Source organism: Panthera pardus, unplaced genomic scaffold, assembly GCF_024362965.1.
Source record: "Panthera pardus isolate Hobbes unplaced genomic scaffold, ASM2436296v1 HiC_scaffold_21, whole genome shotgun sequence".
Taxonomy (NCBI): Eukaryota; Metazoa; Chordata; class Mammalia; order Carnivora; family Felidae; genus Panthera; species Panthera pardus.
In genome coordinates this window covers 38752442-38773652 of record NW_026526777.1, presented here as the reverse complement: position 1 = coordinate 38773652, position 21211 = coordinate 38752442, and the positions used below count along the sequence as shown (strand labels likewise).

At 36.7% G+C, this 21211-nt stretch overlaps 1 protein-coding gene across 9 annotated transcripts in view; it reads right to left on the bottom strand.

Annotated features, from left to right (window-relative positions):
• RPS6KC1 (ribosomal protein S6 kinase C1) overlaps window positions 1–21211 on the bottom strand; it is a 317536-nt gene that overhangs the window by 137010 nt on the left and 159315 nt on the right. For 7 of the 9 annotated variants that reach the window (XM_053909153.1, XM_019428585.2, XM_019428567.2 and 4 more), the window contains 3 exons: window positions 14505–14587; window positions 13337–13432; window positions 1696–1825 (listed from right to left, as the gene is read on the bottom strand). In XM_053909153.1, coding sequence (XP_053765128.1) covers window positions 1696–1825; window positions 13337–13432; window positions 14505–14587 — 309 coding nt within the window. Of the gene's footprint in view, window positions 1–1695; window positions 1826–2483; window positions 3460–13336; window positions 13433–14504; window positions 14588–21211 lie in introns of those variants that run through there. The other 2 variants (XM_019428571.2, XM_019428578.2) reach the window with 1 other exon arrangement.

Genomic DNA, 21211 nt, shown 5'->3' with positions numbered 1-21211 from the left:
GCGTGGGATTGAGCCCCATGTCAGGCTCCATGCTGAGCATTGGAGCCTGCTTAAGATTGTCTCTTTCTCTCTCTCTCTCTGCCCCCTCCCCCACTCACGCTCTCTTTCTAAAATAACTAAATAAGTAAATGTTTAAAAGGCAGTTTAAATATGTTATCAAGAGTTCAGTTATAACAAGTTGAAAAGTACTATGTCTCAAAAAGTTTTAACTCATGTCGTAGTTGAATTGCTAAAATGATAGCATTCTCTTTCACTTTTCGGGAGCTTAACTCTACTTCTGTGTAATAGAAATGGTAGACTTTCATATCCTATCTTAAGATAGGTGGCATTATATCACACTTATTATTGACAACCTGCTTATAAAAAGCATCATAAAATAATGACACTGGTAATTTCATATAAAAATATAAAATCAAATGAGAGTACTGACTTGAACAGATGTTTACACATCAATGTTCATAATGAGATTGTTCACAATAGCCAAAAGGTGGAAACACCCAAATGTCCACTGACAGGTGAATGGCTAAACAAAATGTGGTCTATATATACAGTGGAATATTATTCAGCCTTAAAAAGGAATGAAATTCTGATATATGCTATAGTATGAATGAACCTTGAAAACGTTGTAAGTGAAATTAAGCCAGACACAAAAGGATGAATGAATATTATAGGATTCCACTTCTATGAGAGACCTCAAAGAGTCAAATTCATAGAGATAGAAAGTAGAACAGTGGTTACTAGGGGCTGGGAGGAAGGGGGACGGGAAAGAGAAGGTACTGTTTAATGGGTGGAATTACAATTTGGGATAATTAGAAAGTTCTGAGATATACATACGGTGGTGATGGCTGGATAAAACGGGAATGTACTTAATGCCACTAAATTGTGTACTTAAAAGTAGTTAAAATGGTCAATTTTATATTATGTATGTTTTCCTACAATAAAAAAATCAAATGAAAAATACAAAATGGTAAGTTCTTCCATGTTTTGACCCACAGGACATATGCTCAAAAAAATAAAAATAAAAAATAAAAAACAACAGGGGCACCTGGGTGGCTCAGTCAGTTAAGTGACCAACCTCAGCTCAGGTCATGATCTCAGGGTTCCTAAGTTTGAGCCCTGCGTTGGGCTTTGTGCTGACAGCTCAAAGCCTGAAGCCGGCTTCGGATTCTGTGTCTCCCCTCTCTTTCTCTGCCCCCCTCCCCAACTCATGCTCTGTCTCTCAAAAATAAACATTAAAAAAAATAATTAAAAAAATTTAAAAAAACAAAAAAGCAGTATCACCCACAGCATTTAAAAATACTAATATTTTAATGCACATCATCAAATAAAAACAGACTTGGGTTCATCACCCCAAAGCCATAACCTATGTGTTTACTACTATAATAATTCAAGTCCACCATGATTACGAATGATACATCTACATTAAGCACAAGTTCCAATCAAATCTATAGAGAGAAAAAGGGAGCTGAAGCAATGGAGCTATGTCAACACACTGACACAGCAACCATCTGTTGACATTACTGTCCTGAATCCAAGGAACCAAAATCATGTGGCAGGGCTGGGAGCTTCCCCTTAGTTGTGAGGTCCTACTTTCCTGTCACAGGGCACTTCTGGAAGGAAGCTCTGCAGTGGCCAGCTCTAAGTACTTGCAGATTTCCTACCGGTCCTACACAGGAAGTCATTCTTCAGTCTCACCTGCATGAGTTCCTGTTATGAGCCCAGGGAGTTGGTGAGTCCAAATCCAGTTCCAGGGAGTGATGTCATCTTGATTGCGCTTTGATCCTGGTGACCCGCTCCCCATCCTGGTGTTGTTGCAGTCCTTCGTCTGAGGTTCAGGTTATAAGGGAACCAGAAGGAAAAAGGGGAAGTAGGAAAATAGAAAAAGAAAAAATGCTTGCACATTTCCTTTGTTTCACTAAAGCATTTTCTGCTTCCATTTATTTTGATGGGAGGACCTAGCTGATGGCAAATGGAAACTGTATAGATGCTCCTAGAGTAGGAATCGACTCTCGATCTCAAAAACTCGGAGGATTAAAAATATGGAAGACTTCTATTACTTCTGATGGCCCCTAACTCCGAAAAAAGTAATTTATTCTTTCATCTTTGGATAAAGTTTAAAAAGAGAGACATTAATGCTTTTAAAACATTTGTAAATTGTTATAAACAAGGCACGAATGCAGGAGCTATCTTAGCAACATAAAGAAATAAATACAAATATTCGTAGATGTATAAATACTCATATACTTTCTATATAATGTCAAGTAGATTAGGAGGTCAAATCTGGAAATCTCATCACTAAGTAATAAAATAGGATTGCCATTCAATTCCATTTACATGAGATCCTTTGGTTCTTAGTATACCAAACCAAAAACCTAAAATGAAGTCAAGCATAAGCAGCAGCAGAAATTGTTAACATTCCAAAATGAGAGACCCTTCTAAAACAAAGCAAAACAAAAAACTTAAGCAATTAAATAAAGGAGAGATTTCAATTTTTACCATGTTTATTTTATAATCATGATTTCTTTGTCCTTATTAAGTGGATACAATTTGGGGAAATAAATACTCCCTTCCCTTTTTGTTGCATATGTACTAGTGGAGGAAAAGGGAATCGAATATGAGAGAATAGGCAAAGGGCGTAGGGCGCAGAAGGATAAAGTTGAGAGACAGTGAGTGTTTATACGAACCCTTCCATAAGCAGTACCAACCAACCAAGTATAAAGTTGACAACATGAGTTTTCTCTTCACGTGGACTTCAGAAAGCATGAGATAGTATGGAACCACATTCAGCACATATTAATTATACAGCATCATGGTGCGTGTTTTCTATCAGACATGATGTATATATCCTTTTTTTTTTCTCACTTTTTAAGCTCCATAGATGACACTATTCATGAAGCACTTTTAGTGTATTATTCGGCAAATATTAATTACGATCATATAAACCAATCTTGCTTAGCAGAAAGCACTATTAGCTGCCATGTAAAGGTCCTCCTTTCAAGTAACACTTAAATGTACACTTGGAGCTTTCAGAGGAAGTTCTTGAAGGGCATTCTTCTTTCAGCTGGGCATACAACCCATCTGCCACACTAAATGCAGATAAAATAAAGATCAAACCTTTGTTAAAGGTCTGCACATAAAAGCCCCTTGCAAATGTAACCAGTATCTTGTCCAGAGAGTCATGGTAAAGGAACTGTTCTCTTTCAGCCTTTTTCTTCCCCCGTTTCCTCTAAAGGTCTTTATCCCAATGTCTTGGTGCTCCATAAGTGACTGTGAGGCAGAGCTGCCTCTGTGCTGGAGATGCCTGTCACAGAGAAGATCAGAATGTGCACAGATAACCCTGCATTCTGTTCATCTCATCAGTTCTGCCCAATCCACAGGGGTAAAAAATGGATGAGATTTGATATCTTCAACACCAGCAACTCCAGCACCAAGACGCTCCACAGGGTTGAACTGCAAGAGCTAAAAAAGAAGGACTTAGTGAGTAATAGGAATCCAACTGGTGAATCAAAGGAAAACAAAAATATATGAATGGAAAGAACTGCTCAATTCAACCCCAGTGACAAGTGGACTTGATGAATAGCCAAATGACGAGATTTCCTTGAAAGGGAGCTATGTCTAACACCGCTGTAGCTGTGGGGTGGTAGGGGATATCTGCGTTTACGGCTTTCAACTGATTTTTAACATGACCTTGAGTAACTCACTTTGTTTCTCTCAAGCTCATATAGTATAATAGGACAGTTAATACCCATCAGTTTCCTATTCCAAAGCACATCATGATATTAATTAGATACTGTGCCAAAATCTGAGAGATCCAGTTACTCCTTTCATGGGCATGCTGAAAGAATGTGCCTTGAAACGTTCATGCATCCTCAAATTTTGTTTTCGCAGCTTTACTGAGAGATGATTTATATAGCATAAAATTCATCTGTTGTAAGTGTGCAATTCAATGATTCTTACTTAGTAAATGTAAAAAGTTGTGCAACCATCACAGAATCCAGTTCTAGAACACTTTGATCACCCTAAAAAATTTCCTCGTGATGTTTACATTAATCGTCATTTCCATCCCCAGCCCTGGGCAAACAATGATCTGCCTTCTGTCTCTATAAATATGCCCTTTCTGGATATTTCATGTAATTGGACTCATAAAATATGTTGCCTTTTGCAGTTATCTTCTTTCACTTAGCATAATGTTTTTCAGATTCATCCAAGTTGTAGCAGGTATCAAAGCCTGTTCCCTTTTATTTCTGAGTAGCATTCCATTGTTTGGATAGAACATATTTTGTTAATCTACTCACCAGTTAATGGACATGTAGACTTTCCAGGCTGAGGCTATAATGAATAGTATTGCTATTAACATTCACATATATGTCTTTGTGTAAACATGTCTTCATTTCTCTCAAGGACATTCCTAGGAGTGGAATTGCTGGGTCATGTGGAATATTTGTTTAGCTTTTTAAGAAAGTGCCCAACCTTTCTAAAATAGCTGTGCCATTTTACATTCCCAACAGCAATATATGAGAGTTCCAGTTTCTCTACATGCTCACCAACACTCAATACAGTCTATCTTTTGATTACAGACCTTTTAGTGGGTATTAGAGGCATCTTATTATAATTTTAATTTCTATTCCTTGGTGAGTAATGATGGTGACCATCGTTGGATGGCCTTCGAAGCCTTTCATGTAGCTTCCTTGGTGAATAATTTGCCCATTTTTATATTTACTGAGTTATAAGAGTTCTTTCTTTTTTTTTTTAAAGATTTTATTTTAAGTGATTACTTAAAATAATCAACTTAAAATAATCAATTACTTAAACCCAATGTGGGGCTCAAACTTACAACCCCAAGATCAAGATTCTCATGTTCTACTGACCTAGCCAGCCAGGTACCACTATAAGAGTTCTTTATATAGTCTGAATACAAGTCCTCATTAGTTACATGATTTGAAATATTTTTTCCATTCTGTGGCTTGTCTTCTCATTTTATGACTGCTATCTTTTGAAGTATAAAAGTTTTTAATTTTAATGAAGCCCACATTATCAATTTTTTTTCTTTTATGGATGTTTTTGGTATCATATCTAATAACTCTTTGCCTAACCCAAGATCATCAAGATTTTCTCCTATGGTTTCTTCTACAATTTTTAGTTTTGCCTTCCATTTTTCATCTATGAGCTACTTTGAGTTCATTTTTACATATGGTATAAAGTAAGGGTCTTAGTTCATTTTGATTTTAGCATGTGACTTGATTTTCCCAGCAACATTGGTTTAAAAGACTATTTTTCACCATCAAATTCTTTTTGCACCTTTATTGAAAATTAATAGACCATTAATGTAAGGGTTTATTTCTGGATTCTCAATTCCATTCCATTGATCTATATACTTATCTTTCCTCTAATAACACAGTAAATTTCCAGTTTGCTAAGGTGCAAGGTGAGATTTTCATTTGAGACCTTTCTTCTTTTCGGATATAGGAGTTTATAAGCCATAAATTTTCCTTAAGAACTGATTTAGCTGCATCTGATAAATTTTGATATTTTCTGTGTTTTGATTCCATTAAAAACATTTTCTAGCTTCTCTTGAGACTTCTTCTTTGACTCATAGGTTATTTAGAAGTGTGTTTAATTTCCAAATATTTGTGGACTCACCAGATCTCTGAATGATAATTAAATTGTTATGATCAGAGCATGTTGTATGACTTAAATCCTTTTAAATACTGAAGCTTGTTTTGTGGTATAGCATATGATCGATCTTGGAGAATGTTCCATATACATGTGCTAAGAACGCATTCTGTAATCATTGTTCCATATATGTCAGAGATGTTTGATAATGTTACTGAAGCCTTCTCAGTATCCTTGCTGATTTTCTAATTTACCAAGCATGGGGTATTGAAACCTCCTTTTATTATTATTGGATTGCCTATTTACCCTTCAATTCAGTCAGATTTCACTTCTTATGTATAGAAGCTGTTGGTGCATATGCATCTATTGTACTGACCCTTTTATCCCTATGAAAATTCTGTCTTAGTCTCTAGTAAGTCTCTTGTCTTCACAGCTAGTTTGTCTGGTATTTAATAGAGCCACTTCAGCTCTCTTATGGTTACCATTTACATGGTTTATCTCTTCCCATCCTTTTTCTTTTAACCTATTTATGTCTCTCATACACAGAAGATAATTGAATCTTACTTTTTTTTTAATCCAGTTTAATAACCTCTGCCTTTTGTTTGTCATGTTTAAACATTCGTATTTCATTGTACTTATTGGTGTGGTGGGTTTACATTTGCCATTTTGCCACTTGTTTTCTACATCTACTGTCTTTTTTTGTTAATCTTTTACAGCTGTCTTTCGTATCAGTACTTTTTATTGTACTATTTCAGTTCCTCTATTAATTTTCTTTTACTATATATTTTTTTAGTGGTTGCTGTAAGGATTACAATATCCATCTTAATTTATCACAATCTACTTCAGATTAATACCAACTTAATGAAGGTGAAATGTAGAAACTTTGCTCCATTATAGCTCCATTCCTTCTGCCCTTTGTCTATTATTGTCATATACCTAATATATTACTTCTGGATGTTATAAACTCAACAGCACAGTGTTATAATTATTGTTTCATATAATCTTACGTCTTTTAAAAGAAGTTGAGAAGAAAAATGAGGAAAAAATAGTCTTCAGTGACTCATGTTTTACCATTCCAGTTCTCTTCATTTCCTCCTAGAAATTCAAGTTACTATGTGGTGTGATTTCCTTTCAGCCTGAAGGATTTCCTGCATTATTTCTTGTAAGGCAAGTCTAGCAATGAATTCCCTTAGTCTTTATTTGGGACTTTCTTTATTTCATCTTCATTTTTGAAGGATAATTTTGCTGGATAGAGAATTCTTGGTTGATGGTTACTTCCTTTCAGCACTTTGTGTATGTCACTTCACTGTCTTCTGCCTCCCACTGGTATTATTATTATTATTTTTTTAATGTTTATTTATTTTTTAGAGAGAGAGACAAACAGAGCACAATCAGGGGAGGAACAGAGAGAGAGAGGGAGACACAGAATCCAAAGCAGTCTCCAGGCTCAGAGCTGACAGCACAGAGCCCGACGCAGGGCTCGAACTCATGAACCGTGAGATCAAGACCTGAGCCAAAGTCGGACACTTAACTGACTGAGCCACCCAGGCGCCCCTTATTATTATTATTATTATTATTATTATTATTATTGAGGTATAACTGACATACAATGTTATATTAGTTTCAAGCATATGACACATTGCTTCAGCAATCTGACTTTACTCAATGCTTATCACAGTAGTGTAGTCACCATTTGTCACCATACAGTATTATTTACTATATTCCCTATACAGTATTTTTCATTTCCGTGACTTGTTTATTTTATAACTTAAAGTGTAAACTGTCTTCCATCATTTTTAATGGGAAGTCAGACATTAATGTTTCCTTGTATACAATGAGCTTTTTTGCTGCTTTCAAGAGCGTCCTCTTTGTTTTTGCCTTTCAACAATTTGACCAGGTATACCTTCCTAATTAAAGTCCATTGAGCTTCTTGGATGCATATCAATGTTTTTTTACCAAATTTGGGATGTTTTTAGCCATTACATTTCCAAATACTTTTGCTTCCCCTTTCTCTCTTTCCTCTCATTCTGGGACTCCCTGGTATATTTGATATTGTCCTACAGGTTTGTGTAGCCCTGTTCTTTTTCTTCAAATTTTGGGGCATCTTTTTTACAGATTTGATTATTTCTATCATTCTATCTTCAAGTTAATTGTTTCTTCCTTCATCTATCTCAAATTTGCTATAGATACGCTCTAATGAATTCCACCCCCTCCCCCCAATGATTCTTCATTTCAACTATTGTACTTTTCAACTTGAGAATTTTGGGTCTTTTTTTATATATACTTTATATCTCCTCATCAAGAATTTCTATTTGTTGATTCATTGTTGTCATACTTTTCTTTAATTCTTTAAACATGGCTTCCTTCAGTTTTTGAACATACTTATAATAACCACTTTGAAATCTGTTAAATCCAACCTGGGGACATTTAAAGTCAATTTCTATTGACCACTTTTTTCCCTGCACATGAGTCACACTTTTTTGTTTCTGTGTATATCATCTAATATTTGTTGAAAATGGGATATTTTGAATTTTTTTTTAATTTTTTTTTTTTAACGTTTATTTATTTTTGAGACAGAGAGAGACAGAGCATGAACGGGGGAGGGGCAGAGAGAGAGGGAGACACAGAATCGGAAGCAGGCTCCAGGCTCTGAGCCATCAGCCCAGAGCCCGACGCGGGGCTGGAACTCACGGACCATGAGATCGTGACCTGAGCTGAAGTCGGACGCTTAACCGACTGAGCCACCCAGGCGCCCCGAAAATGGGATATTTTGGATGATATATTTTAGCAACTCTAGAGCCTGACTTTGTTCCCAAGAAGACTGTTATCATGGCAGTTGGTTGGTTTGTTCTTTGTTAACTTGTTTCAGCTAGATCTGTATAGCTGCTTCTCCCACCACATTGTTACAAGCAGCTGTTGCTATCTCTGCTCATTCTTTTGTTTTTATTTTTGAGCTTCACTTCCTGGGGATCATCCTGTGTCTGCATAGCTTAAGTGTTCAACCTGTGATTGAAAAGAGGTTATATTCAAATACCTGAGCCCCTAAAGCTTGTCATCTGCTGATGTGTAGAACACAGTAAAAATTTAGGACACTTACAAATCTCCCTTGGTTTTTACTTTCAACTGGGACATCTCCTTGTTCCTGTACACACGCATGCAACCTCACAGTTGGCCCTCATGGCCTGCTTCAATCTGGAAGAAACTTCACACCTGACAAGCAGGGAAAAGAGAGTAGCCCAGGCAAAAATGCCACAGACTCCCACTCTTTCCCAAAGTTTGGTTGTTTTTCAAGCATAAACACTTTTCAGATTGTCCTGTCCCTTTGATCAATTTCCAGAGCACTGAAATGGCTGTTTTTGCCAATTCTGTCTAATGTTATAACTTCCTTTCTCAAGAGAGAATTTGCCAACTTCCTCATATGGCTATAGCCATTCAAATTTGAGAATATTCCTATAGTAAATCTTTTTTTTTCCCACAGAATTTAACCAACTGCAACTGTAAATCTTTAAATGACTTCTTTACATTAATGTTTCTATGCATTTAGGACATCCCACTATTCAAATTCAGCCAAAATTTCTGTTTCTTCTCTTTTTATTTTTATTTCTATTTTTTCTTTCATTCATGATTAATTCAGTTATTTGTATGAAAAATACCAATTGATTTCCTATTATGTGCCAGTCCACTATTTTTTTAGGCCTTTTCACCTGTATCACCAGCAGCGGCCTCACTCTTAACATTAGTAGCCCTATAATTCAACACATGCTTCAGCAAATACAAATTACTATATATTATGAAACACTGCCCTATCAGTACTAATGATAAACGTTTATGTGACACTTATTGTACACCAGGCATTATTTTAAGTGCTTAACATACGTCAATTAATTTAATTCACAACTTTATGAATAACTACTATTCGATTCTCTCTATAGATGAGAGAACACAGATTCAGAGAAATTAAGTAACTTATTTAAGATCATACAAGTAGTAAGTAGCAAAGACAAGATTTGAATTTAGGCACTGCAGCTCTAGAATGCATGCTCTTAAACATAACATTACACTGCCTCATGAGTATGTAATCTGCAAATGCCAAGAACCTATTCACTTTAATATTACCAAACACACAGGGGCATGAAGCATATACTTCAAAAGACTGTATTCAATCTTTTCATCTGAGATTATTGTATCTAGCATTCAAAATCACTATTTATTAAAGCTAACTGTTCAAAAAATTTTAATATTAGATGTTGCTAAATCGTGTTAAGTGAAAAGCTGCTATTATAAAACAAACACTGTTAAGAATATCCCAAATGTATCAAATCCATTTTCAAAATCTGACAATCCATGTCTAACTGATTGAAATGTGGAAGGCATCACACAATTTAATATAAATTTAAAATATCAAACAGTGGTAAGAATTAAATATAACTATAGCATATTTTTATATATTTCGGTACACATAATAACATGTAAAAGTTCTTTCTTCTTGGGGCATTTGGGTGGCTCAGTTGGTTAAGCGTTCAACTCTTGATTTCGGCTCAGGTCGTGGTCTCACGGATTATGAGTTCGAGCCCCACATCAGACTGCACTGACAGTGTGGAGCCTGCTTGGGATTCTTTCTCTCTCTGGCCCTCCCCCACTCATGCACACACATGCACTCTTGCTCTCTTTCTCAAAAATTAATATACTTTTTTTAAAAAGTTCTTTCTTGTTACAATTGGCTTTTCCACTCCCATTCTTTCCAAAACATGACCTCATTATGAAATTCCAATAAAGGTTCCAATTTTGCCTATTACTAAAGTCAATTTAATTAGTTCATGAACTTTGCTACAAATTTGCAAATACAAATTTATAGGCAAAAATATAATTATTTTACCCATGACTATCTTGTTTATCCTGCCATTTTATTTACTTATTTCTTAAAGTTTATTTACTTATTTTGAGAGAGAGGGAGAGTGACAGAGAGAGTGAGAGAGAGAGAGAGTGAAAGCAGGGGAGGGGCACAGAGGGAGAGAGAGAGAATCCTAAGCAGGCTCTACACAGTCATGCAGAGCCCAATGCGGGGCTGAAACTCCTGAACTACAAGATCATGACCTGAGCCAAAATCAAGAGTCACCGCTTAACCAACTGAGCCAACTAAGCTACCCAGGTGCCCCTATCCTGCCATTTTAAATACTATACCAGCCTCAAGAGAGACCACATAAAGATTCTATTGCTCAAGCAAATGTGTCAGCCAGTGGCAAAACCAAAAAGAGTCACTGCCAGCCTCCTTCCTCCTAAAGAATGTTCAGGCAGTAAAGTTAAGCAATGAAGACACAAAAATTTGTTTTGAAGGACTTTTTCTCATGTAACATTTTTCAAGTGACAAAAGAACTGTGTCATAATTAACTAAATATACACTGTGAAGTACAAACATACATGTTCTGAGGGTTTGTAAAATGTAAGCATCTTCTTTTTAATTGCATTTAAAATGTAACTATGTCTACTCTAGCACCATTCATGTGACTGAGATGACTGAACAACAGGTACAGGGGATTATGAAGTCTAGGAAGAAAGCAAGGAGCTAGAAGTCCAAAGAGGGGAAAATCTCCCCAAAGCAGAATAATTATTTCCATATAAATCATTTTGTGATTTTTTTTAAAAAGTGACCCCTATGACCTGTGAGGTAGTGGAAGAGGAAAAGTCAAAATGACAAATTGCTAATCATGTCAAGAGACCCCTTTTCCCTTTCCTGATGATGTTTCCTCAACACGAATGGTAGTTTCCTTAGGCCAATGACAGAATGCTGATTTACTATATAATACAGACATATCTGTATTGGGGGATTTAAGATTTAACATACTTTAGGCCAAGATTCCTTTATAACATACCTTCCCATAAAGACAGGAGCAGCAGGCCTTTATAAATTAATGCAGGGAATTCTATTCTCAGTATTATATAACAACAACTTTAAGGTGAGAAACAAAAAAATAGCATTTGCTAGCCTTCCTCAAATTATTTACAAAACAAATATTTGGAATTTATCATGTTGTGCCACAACAAATAAGATGAAATCAAATGAGTAGCTGTCCTTTTTTCCCCATTAGAATGAAATGCGTTCTGTGTCTTTGCATTACCTCTTAATCCTTTTGCAAAGTGCTCAATGGTATTCGCATCTCATTATTTCCAACCTGGTTATGTTTCTTTCTGTGTTATATTCCCCGGAAAAATTTAATCTTCCTGAAGCACAACTCTGATCCTTTTATCTTCGGCCCCGAAACTCCAAATATCCATTATTATTATTTTTATTTATTTATTTATTTACTTACTTACTTACTTACTTATTTATTTTTGCTGAATTGAATAGAATCACTCTTCCCTGGTTATCATGATAAAAGAACCTCATAAGAACTCCAACTTACCTTTCCACATTCATCTAGTACTATGACTCATTCCTACATTTATGCCTCCACTCCAGATAAACCAAGCTTTTGATTTCCTAATTTGGGTCTTTTGGACCAATCTTTTCCTTGCTGAAGCTGTTCGATCCACCTAGCTACTTCCCCAACATCCCACCTTGCCATGCCAAAATTTGAGGGCTCCACAAAAATATCATTCACTACATAAAAACTTTCCTAATACTATCACCGTATCAGTTATAAACCCTCCTTATCTTAACTGGCCAAGTATTTTTTAAGCCTCTGACAGCTTTTATCAAACCCATCAGTGATACAGTTACTTGTCAGTCTTACCTCTATAGCTTATAGCACTATGTCTTGCCCATATTTGTGCATGTATTTGTTGAATGGAACCCAAATCACTCATGACTCTTCAAGAAAATACTAGGTCATTCTCTCCTTAATATATTCTCTCCTCCCCTTTTTCTTTTTTTTTTTTTTAAGTTTCGTTTTCTCTGATTAGAAAAATAATAATTCAGGTTTCATGAAACAAAAATGTTAGTTCTTGAACTTTTTCAAGTAACTTTCCCCCTTACGTTTCTCATAAAACTATAAGGATCCTAGGCCTGACAATTCTTGCTGATTTGCTGTGTGCCCATCTTACCCAATGCTGACAACCCTCAGCAGACTCACCAAAACTCACTATTCAAAACTAGAGGAACATTTTCAATGTGGGGAATCAATTTAAGAAGTTCACTAGAGTTCCAAGCCTACCTCTGAGATACTGAACTTTAATTATCAATAGTCTCTTTCTTTAAAGCCACCGAAAATGCATTAACTGACATCAGTGCCCAACTTCCATCGATGAAGCTAGGAGTAATCGAACTCCGCAAGATTTTCTAACACCACTTTTCTGCAAAGCAACCTGAACTGCCTATTCCTAAGTTTCTAAATATGAATTAGAGATTAAAAATAGCCATTTAAAAAAAGAAAGAAAATAACCATTCATATGGTTACAAAATGGAATAGCAAAAACAGAGCAGCTCCAGACAAGCTAAAAATGATACTTAAATCTCACACCTATATAAATATATGGAATTAATTAAACATTAGCCTAGATTTTTGAGAAAAAAACACTGAAATACCAATAAGTTTTAACTGTTCTCTCTGACCTCACTAACACTTAAATAAAAGCAGAGGCCTAACCATGCACAGTATTAGTTCTGAATGTGTAATTAGTAATGAGTCTTTCTTGCCCAAAACTAATTTCTTTAAGGTTTTGGAGCTACGTAGTCAGCTAATTTGCGTGGTTGATATGCTTGGTCAATATAGGTCAATTAAATTACCTGTTGTATGAGTGAGCGAGCCTCTTCAGAGACACATTCTGGCATGTTCAAAGTAGTGTGAGTATTTATTCCTGCTGGATGGCACTCAACCAGAGTCTGAAACAATCAATCAGGTACACTTCTTATCCCAAGTAACATCATTTCTGTTCTATCACAGGATTTATGGACAGCAAAGTACAGAAAGCTTAACAACCATCTTCACTGGGGGTGTAGTGATCAACACAGCGTCGCCTAAGCAGTTTAGGACAAGGGCCACGAGATACAGAATATCTAACAGAAATGAAGGCAGTCATCAAAATCACATCATAAGCTTAGGCTTCTAGCCCTTTTCCCTTAGTTATACAGCGAACAGCTTATAATAGAAAAGCTAACATTACACAAGAAAACTAAAAAGGGAGTTGGTATCTCTGATTTTTTAATGGTCTTAAAAACCTTCTAAGTTTAGAACTGGTTAATAATAACGATTTCTACATTTATGGCACTTTATGATTTAATTGTATGTGTAGGTGATTTGTAACAATCCACAACAATCTTAAGAGTTCAGCATTACCTGCATATTTACTGTAGAGGACTGACTACTTAGAAAAGTACTACTGCTCATTTCCTCTGTTTTCCTCCCAGGAGGCAATGTGCACAACACTCTATTAAAGTCTATTAACCTCAAACATCTTACTTAAAAGTTATTGATCAGAGGGAGTATAAATTCTGTCCTTAAGCCAGAACAGATAGGAAAAATTTAGTGTTGAGAATAAAGCTAATGTTACCTTTTATATCTACATTAATTTTCTAAAATGAGAATTCCCTCCTGGTTTCCAGCAAGATGTTTAAAACATCCAGAGAATTCTAATACATCCTTACATGAACGTTACAGACTTAACGCCATCGAAACTGCATCATAGAAAATGGAGAGAAAGAACGTTTCGTCATCTTTCTGCACACTCACACTATGATTTAATGGAATCTGATCGTTTAGTCAATGTAATACAATCCACTTTTTTAAAAAATCTGGAATCTTGATAAACTTCCATTTTTCTGCTTTTCTTTTTTATATCGAAGGTTTCCCTATTTCCTCCCTGATCTAACAACTGAAGGCAAAGGCTAAATGCTCTCAATTTGAAATCCAGGTAGCATCTGGGTAAACTTATTAAATGTCCAGGTCACTGCTCACCTTGCCAGTAAGAAGTTCAAAGAGAACAGCACCCAAACTCCACCAATCACAGGCTTCCGTTTCTTCTGTGATTGCTCCAACCTCTAAACACACCAAAAAAGGTTGATATTAAAATTCCAAAGGTCAATTCAACTTTCAAAATTAACATGTATTAGCAAGGTGACCTTTTTAATGCTGAGAGAGCATATACTAAATACTACTGGGCTTTCAAAATTCCTGAAAGTTACTTATCCCCTTTGGTCACCTACTGTGGTTGCATTTTTTTTTTTTTTTTGATGCAGTCATATATTAAACTGAGACATTTGTTCTTTAGTTGATAGAGGGACACCTTCAAGAAGCTACACTTAAAAGTTATATGAATCTACGAGATCAGCATTTTGCTTAATTTTTCAAATTCAAGAAAGTAGAGCCAACTCTACCTCAGGGGTCATTTTTTGTTTTAGAAATAAAGGCTCTAGGTTCAGAAGGAACTTCAAAAATTATTTAAACCAGTAATTATCCTTTTAATTATAGATTAGAAACCAGAGAGGTGAAATGCCTTGTCCAATGTCATATAGTAAATCAGTAGCAGAACTAAAACCTGATTTATAGTACCATCCCTTTCCTACATAATCAATTGTTTTCAACTGAAGAAGGAGCATGTGAAATGCAAATTTACCCATGTTGATATTTAGAAGTACACACAGACAGGTTAAAGCATTAAGCCCTAAAACTACCGGTTAAGGTAAGGGTGTGTTCAGGATACCCACAAATATCAACACAGTTTTCTCTGCGTTGTCCCTGAAGTTCCTGAAATGTAACAGTTTTCAGGTATCACCTTGCAGGTTTCCCCACAACTCGGCAACTGCTCCTCACTTCACCAGTTCTTGTAGGGCTTGTAGCCCTCGTAGCCCTTGGGTCATGTTTGATGCCTTCCTGTCCTTTCCTAAAGACATTCAATTAGTCACCAAGCCTGTCAATGTTTGCCCTTTCACTTCCATTTGGCCAACAAAACATGTTTATTATTCATGTGCAGGGTAACCCACAAATCATAAAAATACTGTTCAAAAGTTTTTAAGTAGTTAGGTTGGAACTTGGAAGTAACTGAAGTGATGCTCACGTGCCCAGCCTTTTAACCAACACTTAGTAAATCTACTGGGGGGAAGAAGCACAAACTCACAAAACAGCTTTAGCTTTAAGTCTTGGAGCAAAGGTCAGGTGGACCAGAAAAAGAAAACAGGGGCGCCTGGGTGGCTCAGTTGACTGGGTACCCAACTTTGGCTCAGGTCATGATCTCATGGTTCATGAGTTCGAGTCTGGTGTTGGGCTCTGTGCTGACAGCTCAGAGCCTGGAACCTGCTTCAGATTCTGTGTCTCTGCCTCTCTCTGCCCCTCCCCCACTCACACTTTGTCTTTCTCTCTCTCAAAAATAAACATTAAAAATTGAAAGAAAAAGAAAACAGAGCCATTCCTATGAAAATACGGAAATTCTTCCTATTTAGCATCTTCGTTCATATCCTGGCACCTACCCTCTTCTTCTGGAACTCAAGTGGTCTGTGGAGAACTACATCCCTTCACACTAGCTCCTGCCCAGGCCTTCCTCTCATGACATGCTCCGTGCCAAATCGCAACCTCCGTCCTCGAACTAGCTGCTCTCAGCCAGGTGGTACAAAGCAAACATAGATATTTAACTACTTGAAATATTGTGTGAATGACCAAAAGTCTCCTAGTCCTCCTGATGCCACGTGCATCTAGGAAATAGCAGCTTGCTTGAAAAACTGAGAACTATTTATCTAACAATAGAGACTTAATTATATATGCATTGTATATATATTTGCATAATGTGTGTATGTGTCTGTAAACACACACACACATCAATATGATGGAATACTATTACATGAGCATTTTAAATGATATATTCATGCAAAGTTTAAGCCTATAAGTAAATGGGTATATTAAATTTTAAAAAACAAGCTAGAAAACAATAGAATTCTAATTTTAGAAGTATATGTTTGAAAAAAAGACTAGTGAGAAAATACGACAAAATATTTTAGTGATTTACCTCTGAGGTGGGGAGATGTTTATTTTCATGCTTATACTTATGAACCTGCCTGAACAGCTAGCTAAGTTGTGCATTTGAAAGAGATGACATGAAACCATTCGCCTGTGCTGGTGCAAGATGAAGCTATGCAGGCCAGTCCTCCCTAAGAGTCCGCCTACGTCCTTTCCCCACAGCAGAAATGTATTATATACCAGAGAGAGCAATGGACTAGATATCAGGAGTCCTGGGTTAAGGGCCCTGAGGAATTCACTTGATCTCATCCAGAACAGAGGGTTGGAAGAAGGTTAGATCTGAGGGCCTGTCAGCTAAATTTAGCTCTAAACTCTATGATTTTGATACTCAAGGATTTTCTAAAATAGTGATTCTCTTAAAGGACAACTCCTTGGGAGATCTCATTCAAAGTATTTATGCTGCTTTTCCCAGATTCAAATTCACTGCCCCCACTCATTTCCCAACCTCCCTGCAGAGAGCCTCTGTCACCTTCAGAAGCATGCTCTAGAAACTTTAGGAAGGGTGTAAGTTATTAGAAACTTAAGAAAACTAAAAAACAAAAACAAAAACAAAAACAAACAAACAAGCAAAAAACCCATAGTCTAGTCATCAAATATAACTTTTTGCACATTTCCTTCCAGTCTAAAGCAAGCAATGGACTACATCATTTCCCTGTCCAAAATTCTGAAATGGCTTCTCCCTGACCATTAAGTAACGTTTAGATGCCTTGCTTACTCAGGCATGTATATATCCCGGCCTCCGTAATGAGTCTCAACCTATCATATTCATTCAACCAACATACATAAGCAGTACGAACTAGGCACTATGCTGGGTGCTATTCTTCCACATAACTCCATCAGCTGGCTACATTGCTAAATCATGCGAAACGAAAATCAAGGTTAGCATAGTTAATGGTTTCATTATTTTAGTATCTTTTTGTTCAAGAATTTATTATTCTATGTTCTTCAATCGTATAGTAGGAAGTATATATTTCTTAGTTTTATAAAGGCGCTATCTGTTCACAGCTCAAGACCCAAAATGACTGATCAGCCATCAAGTCTCACATTCCATGTATGAATGTTGCCTTGCTCACAGTAGGCACATATTGCAATAATGACAGTTACAACAATGAAACAGCAGCTAACATTTATTCACTGCTTACTATGTGTAAGGACTGTTCAACATTTTATGCAAATGATTTTAAATTTCCAAACTTACAGAGAACTTAAGTAAGTTCTTATGATGACCTTGGAGGAGCAAGAATATTGCATTTGTGTGTCCAGGGAAGAGGAACATCTGACCCAATCAGCTCAAAGAAAATTGTGAAAGTTAATGAGATAGTTTTACAGGGTCTAACAACACACCCTAAGGAGCTCTAGACTAGCGCCACACTCCAAGCCTCTGCTCATGAAGGTTTCCTACTAGAATTAAGCAGAGGGCTGCTGAGGTAAGTCTATGTAATACAATCAATGGCTAACATAATTTATAAAGGCACCTTTTTATTCAGTGAAAAGTCCAAAGTGCCATCGCCAGTGTACCCTACCCAAGTGAAAGCTACCAGGTTATGTCTGTTTCCCGTATCACTGCTGGGAATGTGCACTGGGTGAAATGTACCACTATTGGGGGAAAAGGGGCAATGGGTGGTCCCTGAAGTTACCAGATAAGCATAGTACATCTTCCTGAGCATCAAAGGATTTCATATATGGGGGGGTGGGGGGTGGAGGAGGGAGGAGGATATTGTTTTACTATTAAGGGAAACACAGATCTATTCAGGGACCACAATGTAAAATTTGCATGGATTTACAAGCTAAAAAGACTTCAGAGAAACTTCAGGATCATATTTCACTCGTCGCCCGGGGTACCCATTCCATACCACCTCTACAGTCAGAGGTACTCGGGTAGAAAAGTTTGAGAGGTACGTCATGAGACAGACAACGTGTATCCCTTTACTGGTTTCTATGAACTTGCTCAACGAAGGACTCTAAAAACTAGGTTCATTAGTTTTATGCTGCTTTGAAATCCCTCTCAATTTTCTGCCAGAGAAAGATAAATAAACAGGTAAATAATGACCAACACACTGCTTCAGATGTGGATTATCACAGTGTTTGGTGGGCCCCAATCTAAGTGAGGCAACACAGGCAGTACAGTACCAAGAGACCCACCCAGGTCCTAAAGCCAATTACTTCCCACTCTTCCCTTGGCTTGCTCTTTCGTCCAGGAGGCACCTGCCAACTTTAGTCTACTTCTTGTGTCCCCCATTTCTTTCTCCATCTGTCCTTGATCTTCCCCTCTTCTTTCTTCCACTGACAGCTGGCTTCTTTTCCTCTCCCCTTACTTCCTCTTTCTTCCCTCCCCTTGGTTGTCAATTGTTCAAGCTTTCTGACTTCAGGTCTAGAGAGACTGCTGACATCCACTCTAAGAAAAACTGCTTCTGAAAGGATGAAGGTGCCTAGGCTGAATGCCATCTTTATTCTGATTGGGCCAGTAAAGAAGGATAACAACTTTGAAAAGGCTTTTTTTTTTTTTTTTTTTTCATGGAAATCTGGAAATAAAAACACCAAACAGGTTTTAAATCCACCCCCTTAACAATGCAGCTTGAAGCTCTTCAAAATGACTTTATATTAAGCAGGGATTCATTAATTAATGTGAAACTGACATCATGACCAACTGACCTTGGTTTTCACAGATGACTCTAAAATACAACAAAGAGCTCTGTATTTAGGTAAGATACAAAGAAGAACTTCTTAATGGCCAGGGAATTTATATTATTACAATAACTAGAGTAAGTTCTTGTGGAATTTCTTCTTCAGGATTTTCAAACAGAATTCTCTTTTTCTTTTAATAATCAGGATGCAGGATTTTGGATACCTCTTTAATATGCTTTAAGGACCAATCATTCTTATATTAAAAAATAATGATATACTCTGAAATTATACTGCCAAAAAGAAGCCTGAGATTGTGTGACTGTCAAAACCATTGTTCTAAAACTGCTGTCCTTGCAAAATCTACACAAAAACTTTCAGTATAAACCAAGAGCACTGATTTATATACAAAACTACATGATGACTACCACAAACACTAGGTGAACAGTCAGGTATATGTACCTAACAAATAAATTTGTGAGGCTGTTTTTAAGTATAAACACAGTGAAGCTTAGAAATCCCTTTAAACTCCTATGTTGAATGTTTTAAATCTCTGGGGGAAAAAAAAACCACAAAAGCATTTTAAAGGATAAATTTACCATTTTTGTGTCAATTTCCAAATATTTGTCCTATTAAAAACCAACGGGTCAAGTTTCTGCACATGCCCTTCCCCTGCTAGGATACTCTGTATTTGCAATTTCCAGGGTGGTAAAATAGTATCTTTATCCTCCACAAGTGCAATACTTACCATAGGCATGAAGCAAAGTGATGGAGGGGAGAACTAAACTATTCCCTAAGAAAATAAACAAATTCTCAGATTATTCCCACAGAAACTCAAAAAGAGATGGTGTTATCAAAGAATCCCAGATTTTTGTCTTTGAGTCAAAGAAATGTATTGTCATTCCACCATTTGACCCTGGCTGAGTATGTCACACTGAGCTTACTCTGAAAATGAGGACAGCCGGGACCTCTAACATTCTTTCTACCTGTAATTTTATGATCCTGAAAAGTGTTTTCAAAAGCACTCACGAGCCTTTCTCAAAACTTCTCCCTCCATTAACCTAAATGCCCAAAGAATGGGATTATGCTAAAATGACTAGCACTCCTCACACTTCCTTCTTTCTATCCACCGTCACCGTCACCGCTCTCTTTCCCTAAGAGATCTGGTGACAAACGAATTGCATCAGTGCCACTCAATGTAACCATTCTCATCTTTTAACGTCATGGAGACACAGAATTGGCTCCAGATTAGATTTCAATCCATCGAAAAATTTTTAAGGACATCAAATACGTGAGAACGGTTTTGTAAAATTCTAGAATTCTCATTTTAGCAGTATCGATTCTCACATTCTGACACAATATAGAATCTCATTGATTCATACTAATGATTCGAACTATATTTCACAAGTGAATAAACATGTTTAAATAAAACAATAAAGGTATCACAACATAAAATGTGCTTTGCCTACCTTTGTCTTACTCATGTTTAACACCTCATAGAACACTCTTCAACAAGCCAAGACATTTTTCAGTAAAACAGTGCTGCCTCGGTAACCCTTATTGTCAAAGGGCTTGCTAAAACATACAGTAAGAGAGTTTTACAGCCCTTATGATATTTCCTGAGTCTCCCTCTTATAGTCAAAAATAATAATGTTAATCTGACCCCAAAATAAACCTTGCTCCTGAAAAAATACAGGAGCAAAACAACCAGAGAGCTTGGACTTAAGAAACCATAAAATATCTATACCTACGCGAGAAGTGAAGAAAAAGAAGCCAAGTATGCACTCTCAGACTTGAGGAAACCTGAAAGACACTAGAGAGTGCTCGATTCGGCAGCACATATACCAAAAGACCCTGGAGAGAGCATGCAATCCCAGCATTACTGAAATCACGACATATACCTAAGTACAGGTAGAGAGAGGCCTTGCTTTTTAGGATTACACAGTTTAAACCACACACACGCATTTGCCAAAGACATGACTCAAAAATAAGCAAAGATAATGTTAAGACTCTGCTGGAAATTGTATAGAATT